This window comes from Mustela putorius, unplaced genomic scaffold (assembly GCF_011764305.1).
Source record: "Mustela putorius furo isolate JIRA1106 unplaced genomic scaffold, ASM1176430v1.1 tig00003898_pilon_pilon_pilon, whole genome shotgun sequence".
NCBI classification, from domain to species: Eukaryota; Metazoa; Chordata; class Mammalia; order Carnivora; family Mustelidae; genus Mustela; species Mustela putorius.
In genome coordinates this window covers 11,501,790-11,525,327 of record NW_025422047.1, presented here as the reverse complement: position 1 = coordinate 11,525,327, position 23,538 = coordinate 11,501,790, and the positions used below count along the sequence as shown (strand labels likewise).

The 23,538-nt window shown below is 53.8% G+C and overlaps 1 protein-coding gene across 6 annotated transcripts; it reads left to right on the top strand.

Moving 5' to 3' along the window:
- The first annotated feature begins 3,015 nt into the window (after positions 1–3,015).
- On the top strand, positions 3,016–22,322 carry SHF (Src homology 2 domain containing F). 6 transcript variants are annotated; one of them, XM_004751303.3, is made up of 7 exons: positions 3,020–3,556; positions 12,168–12,309; positions 14,527–14,733; positions 16,294–16,434; positions 17,673–17,844; positions 17,989–18,108; positions 21,498–22,322. In XM_004751303.3, exons 1-7 carry the CDS (start codon positions 3,056–3,058, stop codon positions 21,682–21,684), a joined length of 1,470 nt encoding a protein of 489 aa, XP_004751360.1. In that variant the 5' UTR covers positions 3,020–3,055; the 3' UTR covers positions 21,685–22,322. The 6 variants fall into 6 exon arrangements, with proteins under 6 accessions (XP_044923606.1, XP_012910962.1, XP_004751363.1 ...); XM_045067672.1 differs by lacking the exon at positions 3,020–3,556 and adding an exon at positions 11,337–11,645; XM_004751304.3 differs by lacking the exon at positions 16,294–16,434 and having other exon boundaries at positions 3,022–3,556.
- The last annotated feature ends 1,216 nt before the right edge of the window (positions 22,323–23,538 follow it).

The following is a 23,538-nucleotide window of genomic DNA, read 5'->3' as shown; positions in this document are numbered from 1 at the left end:
ATTGTAAAGGAAAGATGTGGTGGACTCCAAATGAACCAAGTGATTAATCCCACATCCCCAATGAAGAGACAAATGTGCGCTACCGGTCTACCAGTGTAATTCAGTGGGAAGTCCACAACATCGCCTATGCAGTAGTCCTTTCCAAAATGTCTAATCAGAATTGAATCATGAGACAATGAGAAAACCCAGAATGTGGGACATTCTACATGACAACAGCTCTGGATGCTTCATAATGATCAATGTCATGAAAAATTAACAACAATAAAATGGGGAACTGTTCAAGATTTAAAAAGACTAAGGAAACTTAAACAAATGTAATGGGAGAGCCTTGATTAAATCCTGAATCAGGACAAAAAATATATATAAAAGATATTTCAGTAAAATAGAAAAAATTTAAAACGGACTACATAATAAATAACACTATTATGGATGTGTCCGAATGGCTCTATAGAAGAATTCTTCATTTTTAGGAAATGGCTGCTGAATTATTTAAAGCAAAAGTGTCTTGATGTTTGCACCTTGTATCAAACGGTTAAGGAAAAAAGAGAAAGGGGTAGAGAAAATGTGGCAAAATGTTTAAAAGTAGTGAATTTAAGTGAAGGGTATATAGATTTCCACTGTACTTTCTTTAAACTTGTCTATAAGTTTGACATTTTTAGAAAAATGGAAGAAAATAAAGCTTACATAATAAAAATGGGGAAAGTATGCAATGTTAAGTGAACAAAAAATAAGGACATAAAATTGTGTATACCACAATTATAGCTATATAAAAATAAGAACAAGAGAAGTGATCTTTATTCATTTGAACATTTGTTAAGATCCTGCCAGCTCTGCATTAAGAGATGGGAGGACCCTGCTCCCCTCCAAAATCCAGATTTTATGGTGTAATGCTTAAAATGCAAGACTTTGGATCTGGCAAACCTCATCCAAGTCTCAGAGAGCCTTACCATGATGACCTCACCTCTACATCCTGGGTTCCTAGCAAGCTGCTTGGCCCCCACGAGGTGTTCAACAGACTGCTTCCAGGAGTCCACACTCTGGTGAGGGAAGAAAGTGCATTAACAAATCATTTAAAACAACGGGAAGTGCAAGGTACACACAGGGTATTCATTTTAAAATTATCATTTAAATTCTACCTTTATGGTATCACCCCACCCCCATCTAACATTTTTTCCTATTCTTCTCCACCAGGAATCCTCCCCTTCTTTATGCTGCTTCCTACCTCATTGCCTTGGCTCAGTTCATGCTGACCTCATTCATAGCTTAGAGTAACCTTTGGCTCTTTTGCTTCAAGTGCCCAAATCCTACCCAGCTCAGGTCTACCTCCCCCATGAAGTCTGCCATCTTTTGTATAGATTTGATTGATTCCATTCCTCTGAGCTGTCAGCACCTTAACTCCCTACTTCTTAAACAAAGGTGGCTTCATTTGACACCTACTATTATAAGCATTTTACAGGTTTCAAAGCCTGTTCATTGTCCATCATCTCCCCTAATCCTCCCATAACAGTTATTATGCCCTTTGCAGCTATAACAAAAGTGAAGGTCGCTTGCATTGAGTAACTTGCCCAGAGATCTGGCTAGAGCCTGCAACCACTAGATTCCTGAGTCAGTGTGTCCCACAACCCTACTGCTCCAAACATGTGTGTATGTTTGGGGATGGGGGTGGGGACCAGCAGCATCTGTATAAACCTGTGAACCTATTAGAACCACAGTCTAGGACCCCACCCCAGCTAGTCCTACAGAACCAGAAACGGCAATGTAACAAGTTCCCTGGTGATTGTGTTCACATTAAAGTTCGAGAAGCGCTGTCTTATGGTGCCAGCTAGAGTTGGCACAAAGCTGAAACCCAACCAATGTTTGGAGACCTGGGCCCTGGGACTTCTAGGGGATTTGCAGTTTTGCCATCACATCTTTCTTTACTCCCCCCACCTCTGAGACCCCTTCCCTTTGGGGCCTAATGTGGCTCTTTGCTCCCTCCCATGCAGATTCGAGCCCAAGGGTGAGACAGACTCTGAGGCAGTGCCCTGGGGGGATGATGATGAGGCAAAGCTGCCACCTTCCCAGCAGAGCCAAAAGCAAATGTTGGCGTTTGCTTCAGGGCTACATTATTTCTGTGGAGAAACTGGCTTTATTTCTAAGACAAAAATGCCTATGGCTTGAGCATCAGAGCCTGGAGAGGATAAGGGGTTTGTGATAGAGGACATTGGAACTGTTTCTAGACTTGATTTATTGACTTGTCTGTTTCTATTCTGTCACTAATCTGATTGACAATGAAACCTGGGATTTGACTTTAAGGGATTTCTGCGTGTTTGCATGCTGCCATCAGGGCGGGGTGGGCCCGCTCTAAGCTGCCGTGCCTGGGTTCGAAGTGTTCATATGACGGCTGTTTGCATGTGAGGAGGGCGTGTGTGGAAAAGACACGGGAGAAGTGGGTGTCACTAGAGAGTTGATTATCTGTGATGTGAGATATGTCTGCCTGGATGGGAAGCAATGCAGTGGGAGCAGCTGGATGGGAGGAGGTAGGTGGGGCTCCCGTGGTACACAGAAGAGGGGATTGTTACAGACACATCTGTAATAGAATGTTACAGGAACAGCCCCATCTCTCGCCTTCCCTAGCTTTTCCTCTTGGGATATTTCCCAGTTAGGAGTCCTTGGGGGAAGGGAGGGGAGGGACCGGAGGAGTCCGAGGGCTGGGAACCCAGGGGTGTGAGGCGCCGCGTGTGAGCTGCGATCTGGAGAAGGGGAACAGATGGAGACAGGTGCGCCCCCACAGGGGCACGTGTGGAGACACGTGGAGGATTCACCTTCAAGTCCAGGATTCGCATCGCCTGCCTTGGGGTCGCCCACTTACTTCTCGTACGTCCACACCAGCTGGAAACCCGCACTCCCTCATCTCTTCCCTGCCTGGGGGAGGTAGACCCCGATAGGGAGCGGAACCCCGCCCCTCCCTTGTTACTGACGAGCCCCGCCCCCTCCCGCCGCCCGGCGGAGCTCCGCCCCCACCCCCGCCCCCCGCCCGGCCTCAGAGCTCCCCTCGCTCAGTCTGGCTGGCCCCATGTTACTGAGCGGAGCTCCTCCAGCGGGCTCCGGCCCGGGGCAGCGGGCGCAGGGGAGCGCGGGGAGCGGCCCGGGGGGGTCGCGCCGGGGCGCCGGGGGAGCGGGAGCCGGCCCTGGAGGGGGCGGCAGTGGCGGAGTGGCCAAGTGGCTCCGGGAGCACCTGGGCTTCCGCGGGGGGGGCAGTGGCGGAGGTGGGGGCAAGCCGGCGCCCCCGGAGCCGGACTACCGTCCCCCAGCACCGTCCCCGGCCGCGCCCCCTGCGCCACCCCCGGACATCCTGGCCGCCTATCGGCTGCAGAGAGAGCGCGACTTCGAAGACCCTTACTCTGGGGGGCCGTCCAGCTCCGCAGCTGCCCCAGCCACCCCCGCCGTCCCCGGCCCCACGCCGCCCCCGCGCCACGGCTCGCCACCCCACCGCCTTATTCGGGTTGAGACCCCTGGCCCCCCAGCGCCCCCGCCCGAGGAGCGGATCTCTGGACCCCCAGCTAGCAGCGACAGGGTGAGTGCTGCTCCGGGCGTGGGTGGCCGGGAGGAGAGGTGGTAGGAGGTCTGGGGCTTTCAAGAGGGACAAAGGTGGCCTGGCCAGGGCCGGGCCTGGGCCCCTTAATGTCACGGTTCCTGGCGGACAAGATCTTAATCCTTGACCCGGGGGCTCGGAGGCTTCATCCACCTTTGTTCAAATTCTCGACCGACTAATCTGGGACGTGTGCCCCAAACTCTGCTTCTGTCCCTGTTACCGCCCCAGGACTAGTGACCCTCTTCCTCAGGGGTTCTGCCCTCCTCATGTCAGTCCTCCTCCTTCTCCCAGGGCCGAATCAGCGAGCTTTTTTCTAACGGTATTTGAGCACCCCCCACCCCAAGCCAGTTTATGGCTTTTCTGCCCTCCGGGAGCAGTAGCTCCTGCCCTTTGATCTCTGACCCCTCCCCCCGGGGCAGAGGCAGCACAAAGCTCCATTCCTCCTCCTCGGGGGAGCCCAAACATCCTTGCAGTTGCTGGAGCCCCAGGAAGGAGGTGAGGGCTGAGGTTTCTCCCTGTGTATACAGCAAGAACTGGCCTTTGCCTTATCCAGTGGTACCGGAGCCTGGTGGACTGTTGTTCTCAGGAAGATAGAACAAACAATATGTATAGTTCTTCACCAAGGATACTGACCACTGAGGTCCAGGCAGGCTCACTCCTGCACTATTTCCCTTGGTGTAAGGGGGCAGTCAGTGCTTCGGACCTGTTGCCCAGAAGGGGCTGAGCAGCTGAGCCCACTTGTCTCCTCCTGGCCTCCCCTTTCCCGGGTCCATTCTGAGGGAGGCTAGAGCCTTTGGGGGACCTGCAGGCAAGGGATGAAGGGAAAGCTGGGCCTCAGAGGCCACTGGTGGAGAAACCAGCCCTTGCCCAACTCCATTTAAGTCTTACCCTCCTTGATAGCTGAAAGCCATCAAGGTCCCTCTGGCCCTAAATTCCATGACAGTGACTCTCTGGACTGCCTTGGCTTTGTTGTCCCCTCGTCACACATCCCTGGAAGCTCATCCCTGGGGCTTAATCCCTTTCCTCAGCAGAGAACACAGTTTTATTTGGTTGGAGAGCAGAGTTGCTGTCTGAATCCATTGGATCCCGTGTTGAGGCTTTCGGTGGAGAAACTGCCCTTCTGTCTTGGATAAGAGAGATGTGTCAGGATCAGAGCAGAAGCCTCAGGAATGTGAATTATTTTTCCCCTCGTTCCTTCCACGGGACCTGACTGTCCATCCTGGGCCAGGATCCTTAGCCTGCAGAAGGAGACTGCTTTCATCACATGACCTTCAGCTCCTCTCCTTCCTCATTGTCCCCCCTCTGTTGGGTGATGTGTTGGTGGCAGTGGCAGTGAGGAAGAGGAAGCATTGAGCCTTGTTCTTACTCCCTGACCACTGCCTATTGGCACATAGGCCTGAGCTATACCTGGCCTTCCTCTCTGAAGTCTTGGAATGGCCTAATAGGCTGCCCCTGAAGCCATGGGCTCCTCTAGGACAAGGATCACTGTCCTCCTCATGCCTGAATTTCCCAAGTGTCTGACATGCTTGGCATGAAAAGGGGTGAATAAAATACATCCATTGAATGGTGACTGGCCATTGCTAGGGTGACCTGAAGGTCAGAGACTCCCTTAACTGCAGCTCCTTTTGTACATTTCCCCACAGAGACCCCCCAAGGAAGAGGCTGCATCCACACAACTGTGAGAGAGCCATGGTCTCTTCTCACCGAGGGCATCCATGCCTCAGCCTGGGTTGGCTCTGTGGTCTGTGGGCTATTCAGACGTTAGGGGCCAAGAGGTGTCTGACTCTTTTGTCAGCTGCAGGGACAGGAATGAAATCCAGCAGGATCTCCCAGGAGCTACACAATCTGTGGTTTCTTTAGTGGGTGTGATGAGAAGGATCCAGGATGCCATCCAAACTGGCTCAGGGGCAGGGACATTGTCTTTGCGGGCCCCGACCTGGGAGCCTCCCACCATTGAGAGAGAGGAGTTCCACTCGTTTAGGAGTACAGTTTGGGGAGTCCCAGAGTCTTCCCCTAGGAAGAGTCCAAGCTAGGCACCTGAGCCCCTTATCCTAAACCCAAGTTCCTGTCCCTGAATGGTGAGCTGGCCTGTTGAGCTGGAGTTTCTGTTCTGTGAAGTGTTTTGTCCCTATCCTCTGTTCCTGTCCTCTCGGCCATGCAGGTCATCTTGGCTTTTTGCTTTGGGGTTACTTTCTGAGGTGAGATGGGGACTGCAGACCAGGATGGGCCATAGGCTGGTCCACTTTCCTTCCCTTCCTGGAGCCCAGTAGCTGTTGCCGGGTGGTTCAGAACCCCGTGAGAGGGCCTGGTGGTGAAGTTTGATGAAATGGGTGGAAATACTGCTATGATGAGAAGATGGAGGGGAAATGAGCCCTGTGGAAAGTGACTTTGGAGGGCAGGAGAGAATGGGGCTTTAGACAGGGCCCTGAGAGGCCTGTTTCTTAGGCCCATTAGTGTTTCCCCATGCAGGGCTCTGGCTACTGGCCGTCCCTGAGACCCACTGCTGCATTTGGCAAGGGGGCAAGGGTGGCCATCTGGGCGGGCCTGGCAGTGCAGGTGTGGGAGCCGCAGGAGCTGCCCCCTGGACCAGGCAGTCAGGGCCACACCATCTGGCCATGGGAAGAGCTCCCTCATGGTGCTGGGCCCTGTCTGGCCTCCAGGCCACACTTGGGCAGAGGGGTGAGAGAATTGGGCCTTAGTTGCTTTGCTCCCTTTTCTCAGATCTGTGACAGGAAAAACCTAGTCTAATTAGGAAAGGGGGACGGGTGTGGAAAAGGGGCCCTAATTGGATAAAGCTTGGAGCTGCCTGTGACCATCTGCACAGTGTGTCCTTTGCCTCTATCCTGCCAAGATATGTGTGTGTGTGTGTGTGTGTGTGTGTGTGTGTGTGAGAGAGAGAGAGAGACAGAGAGACAGAGAAAGAGATGATAACAGCTAACAGCTAACAGCTCCCAGATGCTTAAAGGGTTTCATAGGGCCCAAAATATCAAGAACTTTAAAAAATAAATACATGGTGTTCACATGGACTTGGATCCTCCACGCCCAAATTTGGAAGCAAGTGAAAAGTCAGGTAGAGAGAGGAAAAGGAAGGAGACATTGATGGTGTCAGAAGGCAAACAAGACATGCCTGCTCTGGGGTCAGGAGTCTGACCTGAGGACTGCTGCAGTAAGATCGTGCCTCAGCCAGTGTTCACTGAGGAGTTCTAGAACATTAACTGACACTAGCCCAGGCGCTGAAAGGCACTCACCCCCTAGAAGACCTGGTCCTTGCCTTTTTTGAGCTTGTTTGTTCTTGTTTTAATTTTCCTTTTTCTGACTTCCACAGAGTCTGGAGTTGTGATCTGTTTATCTTGCACATGTCCTCCAATGGAGGCAGGAGGAGGAAAAAAGAAGGGTCCAGGTGAAGGGACCTTTGTGGACTGGTTAGAGCTCTTAACCCTTTGGCCAGGGCTGGCCATCTTTGCTGTCACTGGGGCTTTGCGGAGGGTGAAGGGGTACTGCCAAGGCCTGCGGCTACCAGGGGACTTTATGGTGGGCCTACCCACTCTTCCCACTGCTGCCTCCTCACACTGTGGCATTCACTCTTGGGGGAAGGCATCTGCAGCTTGTTGGCTTGGCCAGTGACTCAAGGACACCTCAGTTAACCCTGGCACTCCACCTGTTGGGAGCCAGGAACAGCTAGGGTGCTGCAGACCATGGGTGGGAGCAGCTGGCTGGGGCCTGGGGCTTGGAAGAGCAGCTGCTGCCCCCTCCAGCTCACCCCCCGCCCTGCAGAACCAGTGGGGATGCTGTGCGAGAGCAGAGTTGGGGCCCAGTCCCACCGGCACACAGGGAGCCTGCGGGGCCTCTGGAGCTTGGGGCGCAGCTGCAGGGCTTCACAGCCCCTCAGGGTGCCACACTCAGGGAGCTGCCTTTGTGGCTGTCCCTGTGAGCCCCTGGAGGACCCAGAGATCTGGTCTTTCCATCTTTCATGGTATACTCGCAGACCATTAACTAGTACCTGCCGTGTGCCTGGTACCATTTTGAAACAGCTGATGTGTTATAGACCAATTGCTTCTGACAACGGCCCTAGGAGAGATTGTTATTATCCTCAGGTTATTTAGAGGGAGACTGAAGCCCAGGAGTGTTGCGTCACACGTGCCTGATTTCACAGCTAGTAGGAGAGCTGAGGTTCACAGCCAGGCGGCCCAATGGCAGACTGGCTGCCAACACTGTGCTGTGGGACCACGGCTCCTTTTGGGAAGCTGTTCACCGAGTGTGGGGAGCAGACTCAGAGAAGGAATGAAGAGTGCACACAGTGCTGGGTTCTCCATTTTCTGAACCGAAAGGCCAGCACTTGCCACCCAGTCCTGAGGTGGCCTCAGACACACCTTACAAGGGTTATCGGCCTCCATTGTGTATCTGTGATGTTCGAATGTCTTACAAGTTTGACATTTCTTTGTAATTAGAAAAAGATGCTAACAGATTTGTTTCGTGGGAAGGAGTTTCCATGGCAGATAAAATTGGGAAGGGTGATTCCAATAAGTGGGAACAGAGGGCACAGAAAGTTAGATTTGGGGGAAGGTAAATAGTACATACTGTTTCCAAAACTGACAGACTTTCAGCAGAAAAAGGATTTCACGGTTAAATACTTTGGAGAAATGCCGAGTTAAACAAAATTAGACAGCTCTCTTTGCTACACGATTTCTCAGAGCCTTTAACATGCTAAAGTGTATTTTAAATCTACAAGTGGAGGAGAGAGGATGCTCCATTTCCTGAGTTGTCTGGAAAATCTGCAGCAAGGCAGTGAGAGTCAGGAGACCTGGGTGCCAGTCTTGTCTCTACTGCCACCATCTGTGTCCCCTTTCTAGCACCTAAACTCTGGGCTTTAGTGTCTGAGTAGAAGAGATCAGCGGCAGGGCCAACATCTGTTGAGCACTGACTGCATTCCAGCCTCTGAATTAAGGACTTTTACACTCATTGTCCTCTTTCCAATCCTATGAGGTGGGTAGTAATACCATCCCCATTCTACAGGTGAAAAACCAGAGGCTTCCAGACATTAAATGTCAACGGAAGACATGGAGGAAAGGGGCAGGGGTAGACTTTGGCAACCTTGCAGAGCCCAAATCCTGTGACATGTGCCCCCTGCTAGCTGCCCTTGGACCAGCGAGCCCCATGGGTAGGGTCAGGAACTCCTAGTGGGGCCCAGCTGCAGAGCGGAAGGTAGCACCAGATGGTAGGCCTGCCAGCTATCTTAGGAGAGGCTCAGGCAGGAAGGAGAGTCAAAGAAGGACAGCTGCTCTGGGAGGGGCACTGCCCCGTTGGAACAGGCACAGGAGCCGGGTCTGGAGCCTGCTGGATGGCAGGAGGGAGGGGATCTGGTTGGCAGGAGGCATGGGGACAAGGGGGCCTCCGGGCAGCAGCTACTTGCCTACTAATTTGGAAGTATTTCAGCCTTTCAGTAGCATTCTGCCTACCAGAGGTTTGCCTAAATATCAGCCCTGGTTTTAGGTGCCTTCCCTGCCAGTTCTTCCAGTTGTCTTTGATCCCTGCTCAGATCCTCTTCCAGAGGCTTTGATCCCTGCTCAAGTGCCGGTTCTCTGGACAGCCTGCTCCCACAGCTGCTACTGGTCTGTCCGAGTGCTCAGCGTTGGGGTGAATGGGGATCTGAGAGTCTGTTGCTCCAGAAGCTAGAGTCTTAGAGAGAGAGGCCTTTGGAGCATCTAGTAAATGTACACTGAGTGCCTCCCTTGTGCCAGGCCCTGTGGCGGACGTGGTATACAGCAGTGAGTACAGCAGTCAGACAAAGGTCCCATGAACAAAATAAATCATGATAGAGCAAAGGTGTCAGAAGCCTGCAGAGGCAACTTCCCCCAACTGAGCATTTGGCCTTCTCATATGGCCTAGAAATCACGGGTGGGTGCCTGTCTTGCCAACCTTCCCAGCAGGTGTTTCTGCTTCTGCTCCTGCCTCCCAGCCCTGTGGGTGGCTCCTCTAGGTGACCCGCCCAGGGCGGGGGGCTAGGTTTTCCTGGAGCAGGGTGTGGAGTCTGGGGTGGAACAGAGGAGCCATTGAACTGCCCACAGAGCTGCCACCTGGGTGCCCACAGGCACCGTGGGCTGGCCCTAGGGAGGCCTGTGCTGGGCCAGGGAGAGGTCACAGCTCAAGTCCAGCCCAGGGCTCCAGCAGGAAGGGCACTGGCTTGGTTGGGGGTTAGAGCCAGGGAAGGGGTCTCTGCAGAGCCTGGGGGACTGGGGCTTGGGCGCAGCACTTCTCTCTGAGCAGTTTCTCCAGGACTCAGTGCCCCGCCCCCCACTGGACTCATGATGCCTTTCTCTTCTGAATAAACAAGGAGAACTGCTTCCTTTGTCCATTCTTCCTGTTTTATGTGAACTAATTTAAACAGATACCTACTGAGCACTTTTAGGTGCTAGGAATTTAGCAGTAAGCATGGTCCTACCCTCAGGAGGCTCAGGATCTGCAGGAAGACAGATGATGAAACAAGTATTTATTACAGTGTAATAATACCCCAGCACAGAGGCATCTAACCATACCTGGGGGAAGAATGGAAAGGAATTCTGAAGAAAGAAAATCATGTAATCCAGGCAGAGGGAAAGCCTCTTTGGTAAGAAACAAAGCACAGACCTTTCAGGTAACAGAGTGATCCGAGGTGGGTAGGGAGAAGCCCAAGAGGGAAGTGGAATCTTTAAGTCCCTTTAACTCTGGACTTTTTCTTGTGGGCATTACACTGTTTAAGGATATCTCATCCGATAACTCGGTTCCTGTTAAATAGCTGTTACATAGGAGTGTGAGGCTGAGTGCCAGCTGCCAACCGCAGAGCCCCCTTGGTTGGGTGGGTGGGGCTGTGGGTGCTAGTATGTCTGGGAGGAAGCAGCCTGGGGTGGGAGTGGATTTCTTTTCTCTCCTTCCTGGAAGAAGGAGGACTAGGGGTGGAGGGCTCTGAGGGGAGATAGGCAGTGATCTAGTAGAAACATTTTTATAGTACCTACTGTGAGCCAGGCGCTTCTTAGAGCTAGAGAGACAGAAACAATAGAGAACTCTAGTCTGGTGGGTGAGCTGATGGTGGGGATGGTATGACTTGAGATGGTGGTCTTCTCAGAAGCAGGTGGAGATTTGAGGGAGGTGAAGGAGATGGGGGACTTGGGTGGAACAAGGTGGAACATGGTGGGAGCTGAACTGAAGGGAGAGATGGTAGGAGTCATTGGGATGTGCTTCAGAGACCCCTGGAGGGGCTCGTGGGGGTCCAAGGAACATGCAGGAGGAGTCCCTGTGGTGGGTAGTTTCCTTTCCCCCATCACTGCTTTGCTATGGGGTCCCAGATCTACTGACCCAGGGCAGAAAATCACCCCCATAGCCTTCCTGCTCAACTGGCTCCTGCAGTTCTGGTCTGGCCCAGACCCAAAGCCTACAATGAGAATGGAGGAGAGGCAGGAGTGGCCCCTCCTCATGCCACAGGCCCCAGAGCCACCTCTTGTCAATGCCTGTCAACTCAGTGCAGTGCTTCCCCTCAGGTGCTGGCAGTCCTGGTGGGCTGGGCTCTGTCTCTGCTTAGGCCTGCCCCCTTCAAGGAGCCTGTGCCCAGCTTGGAGAAAGGCTCTATTGTCCTCTGCTGCACCCCGCCCTGAGCACCTTGGGCTCTTCCTCAGGGTGTGTGGCTTACAGTTCCCTCTGCCTTGACTGGAGCAGGGACAAGAGGGTTGGTCATGAACCACTTGTGAGGGAGAAAGGGGCAGTGCGGGATGTGGAGTGTCAAGGCTACGCCTTCCCTGTTCCTAGCTAGCCTCCAGGAACCAGGGGATTTCAACTGAGCCCAAACCCTGGCTTTCCTCAGGGCTGTCAAAATTGGTCTCTCTCCTAGGATGGCCAAGACGCCCACTGGTGGCAGGTTGGCAGAAGCATTTTGCACAGAGGGCACACGTTCCGACTGGGTTCCCACACTTAGGTGGAATGGTCTTGGCCGTACTATTCCCTATCTGCCCTGAGCCTCCATTTCCTTAAAATGAGTGTAACAATGCACACATGACGTGATGGTGAATGTTCTGAGGCTAGACCAGCAGGACTGTGCCATAAAGTGAGTATTTGGTTTTGTTTTTCTGTGTGGTCAGCAAATTTTTCTTTGTTCAGCATCTGGGATGGAACTTGTAGGCATGGACCAAGTTAATCTCTAAGTTGCCTGCTGTTTCCCACTTGTTCTGTGAACTCCTTCGACACCTTTGTAACCAGTTCTCTGAATTGATTCCCTCTGTTGAACCATCTGGTGTTGAACACCTCTGTCGCTCTGCCTGGATACAGACTGAGGCAGGCCTTAGTGCCCAGAGCTTTATCCTGGTCATTTAACCTAAGTGATGACCCAGAGGCAAAAAATTAACAGAAAAGATAGATCTGCCACTCTGTCGGCAGCCTAGTAGGGGAAACCTGCAGAGGAAGAAGCAGAGCTTGTCCCCGTCCAAGCTCAGAGCCTGCCTGTGGATGCCTTTTCCTCTAGGTCTAAGACATTCTGTCCAGGACTCACTCCCATGGACAAAGCATCTGGGGAGATACAGAGCTGTCTCTCAGATGTCTGAAGCCTGCTGTCCTCACTGTCTTCCCACAGTTGGCAATCCTTGAAGACTACGCAGACCCATTTGATGTTCAGGAGACTGGTGAAGGCCCAGCAGGAGCTTCAGGAGCCCCTGAGAAGGTCCCTGAAAATGATGGCTACATGGAACCCTATGAGGCCCAAAAGATGATGGCTGGTGCGTGATGGAGTCAGGGGTGGGGGATTGCTGCCTGAGACCTAGGTATTGGCACAACAGGCTCTGGGACCCACAAGACTAAGGATTGATTCCATGAGACCATGGGTACACCACAGACCACCTTGGGTCACTGGCCACTGCCTTCAAGAGAGTCAGTTTGGAGAAGGAGCCATGACTTGTGGTGCCTGAGATGTGAGGTAGTAGAGAAGGCCACACAGCTAAAGGTCAGGCCGATAGAGTTAGGATAGTCAGGAGGGGCAGGATAAGTGGTGTGGGCTGGGGGTCGTGGAACCCAAAAAAGAGAATCACTAGCTTTAGGGAAGGTGGTGAGCTTGAGAGGTTGTGATGTCAGAGTGAAACAGCTTTATAGCGGTTGGAACCACAGGGCTGGAGAAGGGCAAGCTGGTCAAGGAGTGCAGGCAGAGAGCAATGAGTAGGACTTGGTCCTGGGGAGCAGAGCAGAGGTCAAGAGAGGGTCCAGGGAAAGAGAACTAAGCAGGGGTGATCTGAGAGGAGGACAGGGGTGAGTTGGTCCCAAGTCAAGACCCCAAGGCAGGAGGGGAAGAAGGTTTGTTCAAGGGCATACCATTTTAGTGTTGGGCATACTGAGGAGCCAGAATGAGAGAGGTCACGGGGGCAGTGAAGGGCCTTGAAGGCGGGAATGAGGCATTTGGACTTGCTCTGGAGGAGGAAGAAAACCAATATGGATTCCTGAGCAAGACAGAAACAGGACAAATACGGCATTTTAAGGGGATTACTGAGGCTTTGGTGTACAGAACAGACCAGGAGAACTGGGCATCAGAAAGATGAGTTAGCAGTTGTAGAAACTGCTGAGGCTTTAAGGGAGCAATAATTAGCACCGCTTTCTTCCCCTCCTGAGCTTGGAGATCACTGAGAAGTCAGATTAAGGAACTAGATGGATGAAGATAAGAATGTCAGCTTTATTAGTGATACAGTAGATTGGAGAACATCACTTAGCTATGTCTCCGTTTAATAATTCACAGAATTAAACTTCCCCACTCAGGCTTGGGCAATGCAGCACAGCTATAGGCCCCTTCACAGGACCAGGGTGAGGAGGCAGGAGGAGAGAGAGCCAGAAGGCAGAGCTGAGAAAGAGAGTGAACATCCGCTGGTGATCAGATAAGCTGCTCTCCCTACTTGGGAGTGGGGTGAGGGGGCAGAGAGCGGTAAGAAATGTTCTCCATGGAGCTCATGGAAGAGCGGTCAGAAGTGTTCTCCATGGAGCTCATGGAAATTCCAGCCAGTAGAGGAGGGCGAGGAGGGCCCACCCTAGCAGCAATCTAGATGTGGAGAGATGAGACTAATAGTTCTCAGGTACTGGGGGCAAACAGGTGGGATTTAGAGCAGGAAGGAGGGCCAGGACCGAGGAGAGCAGTGTAGTGGACAGAAAGGGAGAAGGTGGGAGGGTGACTACCGTCTTTAGATCAGAGTGGTGTGTACCCCTCAGAGGCTCATGAATGCCCTGGAATTGTATGTGAGAATTTGCACATGTTCTGGAGAGTAGCTCCATAGCTTTTATTGTATTTTCAATGGGGCCAGTGATCGCAAGAAGAAAATCACAGAACAGAGTAGAAGAATTTCTTGGGAAAGCGGCAAGTTTGAAACATTCAAGTGAAAGATCTTATTGGCAACTGGAAGTGTATATGGTGCCATGAGACTGGGCAAGGAGTGAGGGCAAATAAGGCCTGGTTCTGGGGAACAGAGACCAAGAGAGGGGCCAGGGAAGGAGTCCAAACGGGTGACCAGAGAGGACAACCACGTAAATGACTTGTCAGAAGGGGACAGTTGCAAGGAGGGAGTGCTCAGCAATAGCTGAGCAACAAAGAAGTATTTTCTGATTGTCAAGTGGTATTACTTGGGATGCAAGGAACAAACTGGAGCTGTGTAGCCAGGAGGAGGTGGATTAGGAGAGAACCCTGCCTCAGTTTCCGAAATGTGTAAGCCTCATTTCCCGACCCCTTGCTGGCCATCTAAAGATCTTTTTTCTGTCTTTCACTCTGGTGCTTCTCTGCCCCTGCCTCCATTGCATCCCATGCTTTTTGGAACCCCAGAAATGTTTTGAGGGCCATTGGGCCCCCAGAGCCAGTGGCATCTCCTTTGAAGGAGGCTTGGTGTGTTGCTGAGGATGCTGACAGAGAAGCTGAGCTGGGCAGCCAGGGCCGCTCTCACACCTCCCCTCCTGCCTTGTCCTGGTAGAGATCCGGAGCTCCAAGGAGACAGCCGCTCAGGCCTTGCCGCTGTATGACACGCCCTATGAGCCAGAGGAGGAGGGGACCACCCCTGAGGGTGAGGGGGCCGTGTGGCCTCGGGAGTCCCGGCTGCCAGAGGATGATGAGAGGCCCCCTGAGGAGTATGACCAGCCCTGGGAGTGGAAGAAGGAGAGAATTTCCAAAGCCTTTGCAGGTAAGCCCTTGGTGGAGTTGGTGGGTCTGCTGGGGTCTCCAAACAGCTCTCCAGGCCCAGGGCAGTGGAAGGAGTGGACCCCAGGGACTGGGGGAGGCCCTGAAGCTAGGCCCAAGGGAGGAAGTTGAGTGCATCACAGAGATTGGCGAATTGGGCCATGTGGGTGCAGTGCTGTGTGCGGGTCAGGGAACAGGTAAGGGAGGATGGAGGGTCTCCCTGCATCACCACCTCTCAGAGCCCAAAAGGCTTAGGCCACTTCCTTCTTTTGGGAGACAGGGTATATCTTAAAATACAGAAATTCCAAACAAAAAGATAAAACTTGTGACATGTTAAATATTTACCCTTAACAAAAGAAGGCATTTAACAGCCCAGACAATGAAAAGGGCTGTGTGTGTAACCTTTAGAGATCCCAGCTGTGAATCAGAGAGCTCTGTCTCCCAGTAGCAGGCTGGATGAGACCAGGGGAACCTGTGCCCTGAGGGTATTTCTGAGGAGCAGGAACAGGTGGGGAGAAGGAGGCTGTAAGAAATCCCCTTGGTTGAAGAGGGTTAGGTTTCTCCTGTGTCACACACCCCAGTGCGGATCCCAGGCCTGGAGTCCAACCCGGGGAGGTTTGGGGAGGTCGTGCTGAGTGGGTGCGGCTGGAGAGGGCTTTAGCCCCTGGATTCTTGATTCAATGAGAACATAAAAGATGTAAATGCCATTTGACTTCACCCCCACTCCTATGGCCCCTTCACCCCTCCTTGGGCAAGGGGGCTCATGCTAGAGCTGGACTCAGCTCTCTGCCCTGTCCTCCCCGCCCTGGCGGCTAGACTGGGAAACCAACCACAGGTTTCTAATTTGTTTCCTGTAAAGCGTGCACCATTGAGGAGGGACCATTTATCTCCAGAAGTCTCCTTGGAGAATCAATACTGTTTAGATTGCTTAATGGGAAAATCTATGCTCGTCATTAGGAAACCTCGTTAGCAGTCCTGCAGCCACCAGTGGCATCCCTTTCTTAATTGTCGGGGCTCAAGATTGAGGGTGTGGGGCTAAATTTCAATAAAACATCTGCCCCCACATCGGAGTATTCCTGACAGCCTGGAGCTGGGCTGTCAGTCTCGCTGCCCATGACTTCCCAGACCGTGGGTAAAAGGAAGGGCAGCAAGTCTGAGGGTGCCAGGAGGCTGTGGGAACCTGGGTGTGGTGCCGGGAGGTGAGGGCAGCTCGTTGTCCCTCCTTTCTTCCTTTCCTGCTCCTTTTGGGCCCTGGAGGCTTCTGAGGCTTCAAATGAAGGGGCCCCACGTGGCTGGCAGGGCAAGACTCTGCATCCTGTTTGCTATCTGTGCCCCCCACCCTTTGACTGAGCTAGCCTGGTGTGGTCACTGTGGCTCCATCCAACCTTCTGAGAGTCCTGCTCCCCCCTCAGAAGCCACTCCTGCCTTTGCTCTGACCCTCCTCCTTTCTAGGCTATCCTGTGTCCTGGCTCTGGGTTTTGGTGTCTCAACCTCTGCCTCTCTCTGTCTCTCTCTCTTTGTCTCTGTCTCTGTCTGTGTCTCTTCTCCCTGCTGCTGGCTCCAGTTGACATTAAGGTCATCAAAGACCTACCTTGGCCTCCGCCGGTGGGACAGCTGGACAGCAGCCCCTCCCTCCCTGACGGGGACAGGGACATCTCCGGTCCAGCCTCACCCCTCCCTGAGCCCAGCCTGGAGGACAGCAGCGGTGGGTCCTGTGGGAGCTTCTGGCCAGGGTGACATGTACTCTCATGCCTCAGGCCCTGTGGGCTTGGGTTGGAGGAGCTGGAATGGGGCAAGGTTTGGAGAACCCAGGAAGAATTCCCTTCGTCCTGGAGGAAGAGAGAAGGGACAAAGCACACATTCCTCCTTCCTCCAAAACGTGTGGGGGGAGGGGTCTCCTAAAGGAGTCCCTTTCCAAATATCTTTCCCACCATGCCACAAAAATCCACTATTTTAGATTCACTTCTTTGCATAGGATTTTGCCTGACCCCACCCTTTGACAGTGTGAATAACTCTTGAGGCAGGGATGATGCTAGCACAGGAAGTGTCTGAGTCCTTCCAGTAAGTAAAAGGGTCTGATCCTTGCATCTGGTAACTGAGAGACAATAAGATCCTGAAAATGCTACAAGGAGAGAAAAAAACCCAAATGAGAAGAAAGGAAGCATTGAGCACTTCCATCTCCATTCAGTTTTGTACAGAATGGGCAGCCAGGGGTTTGTGAACACCTGTTTGTACATTTGTGCCTGAGTGTGAGGGGTATTTTGTAAATGTAGGATGAAAGAGGGTCTCTGTCACCTGTCCATGTGTGCCTGTGCCCATGTGGCTCACTGGCTTCCTCCCTCCAGGGGGCTGCTGGTTCAGTGGGGCAGAGCCACCCCACCTGGGTTTCTCGGGTGGAGGCAGGGAACCTGTGGGCAGCAGCCCTGGGGGCGGGGGAGGGGCTGGCTGGCTGGTGGCTTCAGGCAGGATTAGCCTGTCAGGATGGCACCAAGGGGAATCGGATAATTGTTCTCAAATCGATAAGTCATTTCTACAGAATGGCTTGGCAGGGTGATATGGAGAACGGTAATGAACTCTGAGGAGGAGAAAGAAACAATATTATCAGCGCTGAAGCCACCCCGAGGGGTAATGGAATAGGGGAAGGCAGGCAGCTGCTCCAGAGGGAGAAGTTGAAGTGGTTTCTCATGTTGCCTCTCTCTCCTCTCCTCCCACAGCATGGGGGACTGGTAGGTACAGTGTGGCATAGGAGGGCTGAGCCCCACCCCCAACAGGGGAGTGAACCCAAGATTCTGTCCCCAGAGCCAGTCAAGCCCAGGAGCATGTCCCACCCTTCTAGAACATTCCTTTGACCCCTTTGGGCAGAAAATGGGGGGAGCACTGGTTATTCTATAGAGCTCTGTCTCTAAGGGTCCTCGGAGTCTATGACTGGTGTATTCCCCACAGCCCAGTTTGAAGGATCTGAGAAGAGCTGCCTGTCACCTGGCCGGGAGGAGAAGGGGCGGCTACCTCCCCGACTCTCTGCAGGGAACCCCAAGTCAGCAAAGCCCCTAAGCGTGGAGCCCAGCAGCCCCCTTGGGGAGTGGACAGACCCAGCACTGCCTCTGGAAAACCAGGTGTGAGTGTCTGTGTCCAGCTGGGGACTCTCTCCCCTCCCTTCCCCTCCTGCCACTGGCTTGCCTGCAGGGGACACCCAGAATGGGTGGGCCAGGACGGCGAGGGACCCAGCAGAGATGCCCCCCTTCCTCTCTCTTGTCCTCAGCTGGTACCACGGGGCCATCAGTCGAACAGATGCCGAGAACCTGCTCCGACTGTGCAAAGAGGCCAGCTACCTGGTGCGCAACAGTGAGACCAGCAAGAATGATTTCTCCCTGTCCCTCAAGTGAGTAGGGGTGGGCCAACAAGCAGTGTTAGGCAGGATTAGCTCATAAGCATGGCACCAAGGAGAATCCATGGGAAGACAACCAGCAGGACAGGAGGACCAACATTCTCCCCATGCCCAACCAAGCTGGGGAGAGCTCTGTCCCTATGAACATTTGCTGACCCTGGGCCAGGCCCTGGGGATTTGGAGCAGTCTGAGGCTCAGCCCCTGATCTCAAGGAGCTCAGAGTCCATTAGAGGAAACAGTCAAGCCTGTCCGATGGGAGGGGAGGGTCCTGCCACCCCTCCCCTGTCACTTACTAGCTGTGTGGCCTGGAGCCCCCTTAACCTCTCTGGGCCTCAGTTTTCTTACTTATAAAATGGAAGAATAATAATATCTACCTTGTAGGGAAGGATCAACTGAAGTAATATGTGGGAGGCACTTAACATGGTGCTAAATGCTAAATAAATTATCACCATCATCTTTATTAATAGAAGTCCAAATGTTCTTAAAGCACAGGCAAGGAGAGAGGAACTTTGCTCAAGGGAGATTGGGTCCTGGGAGGAGGGTGGAACAGCGGACACAAAGCTATTGTTCACTGTGAAGAAGTGGGCAGGTGGTCTGGGTACTAGTGGCTGATAACTGAATCTTAAAGGATCCAGGAAGAGGAGGGGGTGGCAGGACCTCCCCTCCCATCAGCCTTCCTTCCCAGGAACTGATAGATCAGCATTGGCCTCCTAGGCCATCCTGGTAGAATGGCCAGCCCTCCCCTTCGTCCCCAGGAGTTCTGCCTGGTAGATCCTACACTCCACACAACAGCCTATCAGATGGTGTGTCTATTCACATCCCCCCCAACACTGCTGGGACATCTGTACCACCTCCTACCACACTTTCCGGGGGCATTAGATTACAGGTAACCCCCACTTCAAACAAATGCAATATACAGAAAAGTTAGGACTATTAAGCAGATACATTTAAGGATGATTATTCAACTTCAACTAAAAGATAAGGGGAAAATGCCAGTCTATATTCAAATAACTTGAATTTTATTCTTGGGCTTAATAAAACTAGCTATGTGACCCTAGGCAAATCATGAAACCTGTCTGGGTCTTGGTTTCTTCCTTTGCAAAACGCATTAATGGGTACCACTTAGGTTTCTTGCCACTCTTATACCCTGAAAATTATCATAAAATCAAAGGAGCATTTAGGAAAAGTTAATCTGCCAAAAATCTGATATAACACTAGGAATGTGTATTGCTTTAATAGATTAGAGTCACAGAGCATCTACTGTGTGCTGAGCAGCGTATATACCCTCTCCAAAGCACCAGCCTATAAGATGAATCTCTTTTTTATAGACAGAAATAAATACCAAGAGCTATGTGAGTTGGTTGAGGCCACAGGTAATGAAGTGCCAAAAGCAGGATATGCACCCAGCTCAGTTCAGCCTGACTACAAGACCCGCAGTCTTCCATCACATAGCTCCACCTGACATCAAATCTGGAACAGTCCAAGGCTGGGTTAGACAGCAAGGGTCTGGCTCCCTGAACAGAGTGGGGCAGAGCTCAGCCCTACCCTGGGGAGTACAAGGGGGAGGCAGGCCTGGATGCTGCTTCAGCCCAGCCTCATCTGGCCCCACCAGCATCCGTCTGCCAGAGCCTCGTTTGCATATAAATGGCTTCTCTGAAATACAATTATGGTTTCTCTGCTCTGTGTAATAGAAGGGCTTTCACTGGTAATTAAACAGCTTCCTCCGAAAGCCATGTCAGCTCTGGCCCTGCGGCCCAGCCAGTCCCATCCAGGCTCCTGAGGGTTGGGCAAGGACTCTGCTTGGGACTTTATCCCAGGAGGTCAGTTCTCCAGATCGAGGCTTATTGCCACTTATTGCCCTTTTTGGCCAGAGCTGTTCCTCAAGGAGAAGATGCAGTGCAATTTTTGGGAGAGATGATTATCCCAAGTGGACTGTGGGTAGGGGCTTGTCCCCAAACTGTGAGAGGGTGAGGGAAAGCAAGGCCCAAGCTAGTACCCACAGCTTTGGGCCTGGGCCATGGCATAGGGCAGACAGGGGAGAGGATCTACTCACTGCCTCCCCCTCTCTGCACCGCCCTCGGGGACTGTACAGTTTCCTCAGAGCCTGTGTGGTCCCCATCAGCCTCAGTCATTATCTCAGGCCTACAGAAGAGGGATGCCTGTGTCCCCCACCCTCCACCCCATACACCCAGCCTGGGGCTCCCAGCAGGCTTTAGGGTACTGTATCCTAGGAGAAGGAATTGGGAGGGGTTTTCCTGTTATCCCTTTCCTCTCTTCAGTCATCCACTCTCCATCTTCACTTGTGGGCCCAGTGAAAAGGGTCCAGTCAGAGCCCTCTTCGTACCCAGGCAGGGGAAGGAAATGAAGTTTGCCAGCCTCACCTCATATGAGGGTCCCCCTCACCAGTCCTACTTCCTTACTAGTTTCTGAGCCCTGCACTTGTCCCCAGGTAGGCTCTGACTGGGAGACAAGTATTCAGGCTTTGGGGCTCCCCTAAGGATTGCTTCCTCCTTGCCTGTGGGCCAGGCCTGTGGTAGCTTGGGCAGACGCTGTTCTTGCTTGGTCCCCACCCCACCCCCATGCTTTCTCTCTAAGACAGAGGGTGTCCGGGTAGCTGGGAGCTGGCCAGAGCTCTGAGCAGCAGGGTCCTTGTCTTGGGGGCAGGGCCAGGCACTAATGTGGATTTCCTGGATTGTGTCAGGGAGATGGGAGAGGCAGTGGAGCGTTTCCTCTCTGAGGGAGGGAGTTACAGCCTCACCGATGATGTCATCCCAGGCTGAAGGGATAAAACGGTGGGGGGGCTTGGCTCAAGGCCCAGTTAGCAGGAGGGTAAAGGGATATCCCCAGGACAAGGCAGTTGAGACTTCCAGATTTGGAAAGGATTTCCAGAGCCCCTAGCTCACACCCTCCCCTGGTTTCTAAAAGAGAGCCTCAACCAAGATTCACTTGGTTGTCAACAATGTCCTGCCAAGGATGTGTGTGTCTCCACATGAGTCACTAGGAGCCCCACCCCCACCCCCTCCACAGCTCAGAGATGGGGAGAGCAGACCAGCCTTGGCCATGCAGACTGGAGGACACGGGTGCCTGGGTCCCAGGGTTTGGGGTAGGGAAAGTGGTCGCTTGTTTCCACCTGCACATGCCCTGTACACTACACACACATTCTTGGCACACCCAGTGCCCTTACCACAAAACCAATGCCTACTGTTACCCAGTCACAAAATCCTCTCTGCCTCCTCCCTGTTTCCTGGACTGGCCTCCACCTCCGCTAGTCACCTCCACACACAGCTGGCCCGAAAGAGCATTTGCTGCAGGGGTAGGGGTTGGGGAGGGAAGGGGGACCCGAGAGGGCCCCTACTCACCAGGGTCTCCTCTCCTCTTCCCAGGAGCAGTCAGGGCTTCATGCACATGAAGCTGTCCCGGACCAAGGAACACAAGTACGTGCTGGGCCAGAACAGCCCACCCTTCAGCAGCGTCCCTGAAATTGTGCATCACTACGCCAGCCGCAAGCTGCCCATTAAGGGGGCCGAGCACATGTCCCTGCTCTACCCTGTGGCCATTCGGACTCTGTAAATGGGAGGCCTGGGCACTGTGACAAATCTGGACCCAGCCCTGTGCCCACCCCCCTGCTGAGGTCTGTGGCTCTTCCCAGGGACATGTTCTGACAAACCTTTCTTCCCCTCTTCCCAAGATCAAGTGGAAGCTGGAGATTCCTTAATTTATTCTAAACGGGAAGGCCTACTGGGGCCTTGGAGTAAAAGGCTGTCTGGAGCTGAGGACAGAGGAATCTCTGGGGAGAGAGGACAGCCCCTGGAGGAAGGGGGCGTCAGAGCCCCTGGTCGCCAGAGGAGTTTAAGATCCGGAACCCCCCCCACCCCCCGCCTTTTCCGCCGCTAGGGCACAGGGGGAGACCCCATTCCTCACCGTCTCCCTCCCCCGGGTCAGTGTGGGGTGGGGCAGGACACGGGCCTTTGGGGCGCCCTGGCCATCTCTCTGCCTCCACCTCTAAACCACCGGCGGGCTCCGCCCAGAGTCCGGTGCGGGGCTTGGGGAAGCCAGAAACCACCACCACCCCCGCCCCACCAAGGATGGAGCGGGTCTTGGGGGTTGGAAGACGAGGGGAAGGGCTCGGGCCGGAGGGAACTTGCGCAGTCCCCGGGCCGCCCCGGCTCCCGGCCAGATGCAATAAATAAACCCAGTCCTGCCAGGCACAGCCGCGTCCGCGCCTCCAGCGCCGCCCCCCGGGCTGTCGAGGGAGGGAGCTGCGAAGCGAGCACAGATTCTGTTTATAAATCAACTTGGGAGCAGACACAGGCCGGCTGTGAAAAGCACTTTCGAAGCATCAAGTTCCTTCCCTTGACGAGATGTCAAAACATCCCCCGCCGCCCCCGCCCCGGCCGGGGGCACCCGGAGCCGGCCGGCCGCGCGGCGCCCCCTCCCCGCCACGTCGACTTGCGCGGCTCCCCAAGAGCGCGTCCAATTTCCTGCCAACAGCCATTCGTCTGGGAGGAGGGGAGCCGCGGAGAGACAAAGAGGCAGCGCGCCAGGCGAGGGGGAGCGGACGGCCCTGCCACGCGGAAGCCGCGCACCCGCGGAGGCGGGAAAGCTGGCGCGGCCGACTGCGCTTTCTTTTCAGAGGAAGCGGGGCCTGCCGCGCCTCCCCCATTCGCCGACCCGGACTCCGGGCCCCCAGGAAACGGCAGCCTGCAGGTCTGGGCCCGATCTACGTTCGGGCTGAGGCCTCTGGCTGGCGGCTGAGCCTGACGGGGCGGTCCGCGCGTGCCCCCTGCTGGCCGTGCCTCTAACCGCGAGTCGCGGGTGTCGGGCCACACCCGGCGCCCGGCCACGGAGACGCCCCGGCCCCGCGCCCACACCTGGACCGGCCAAAGCCTGTGGGCCATGCCCCCGGGAATACCCACCAGGTCGCCGGTCGGAATCGCTGGCGACCCGCCCCAGGCCCGCCCTCCTGCTCCCACGCGGCTTCCCATGGGGCTGAACAAACATCCGCTTCCCTGGGACCTGCAACATCCGAATGTAGTGTCCAACATGGGATTTCGGATTTTCTATTCTATCGAAATATTTTATCGAAATCGAGTATATGCGATCTCACAAATAGAATTCTGTGAGGACAATTGAAAGTCTCACTTGAAATTGGGCCCTGCTTTAGAAATTCCCTCAGAGCTTTGCCCTATAACTTGAAGGGTACTGAGTCACTCTGGAGATGAGATGAGCAAACAGGCTCAGTGTTTAGGGGATGTGCTCATCCGTGTCCTCGCTTTCATCTCTTTATGGGGAAGACCCATGTAGGCACCAAGTGGCCAACTCCTGTTGCTCAGAGGTCCTGGAGCCAGCCAGGCAGACTGGCTCCCTGTGGGCTCCTGCCTTGTCCTGCCACACACCCCCACAACTTGGTGCCCAGCCCACCTT

Bases quoted from the DNA above. Each gene is read 5' to 3' on its own strand.
- SHF (XM_004751303.3), top strand. From the start codon at position 3,056: ATGTTACTGAGCGGAGCTCCTCCAGCGGGCTCCGGCCCGGGGCAGCGG. The intron at 12,310-14,526 runs GTGCGTGATGGA...TTGTCCTGGTAG, and splicing joins GGCCCAAAAGATGATGGCTG to AGATCCGGAGCTCCAAGGAG. The intron at 16,435-17,672 runs GTGGGTCCTGTG...TATTCCCCACAG, and splicing joins CAGCCTGGAGGACAGCAGCG to CCCAGTTTGAAGGATCTGAG.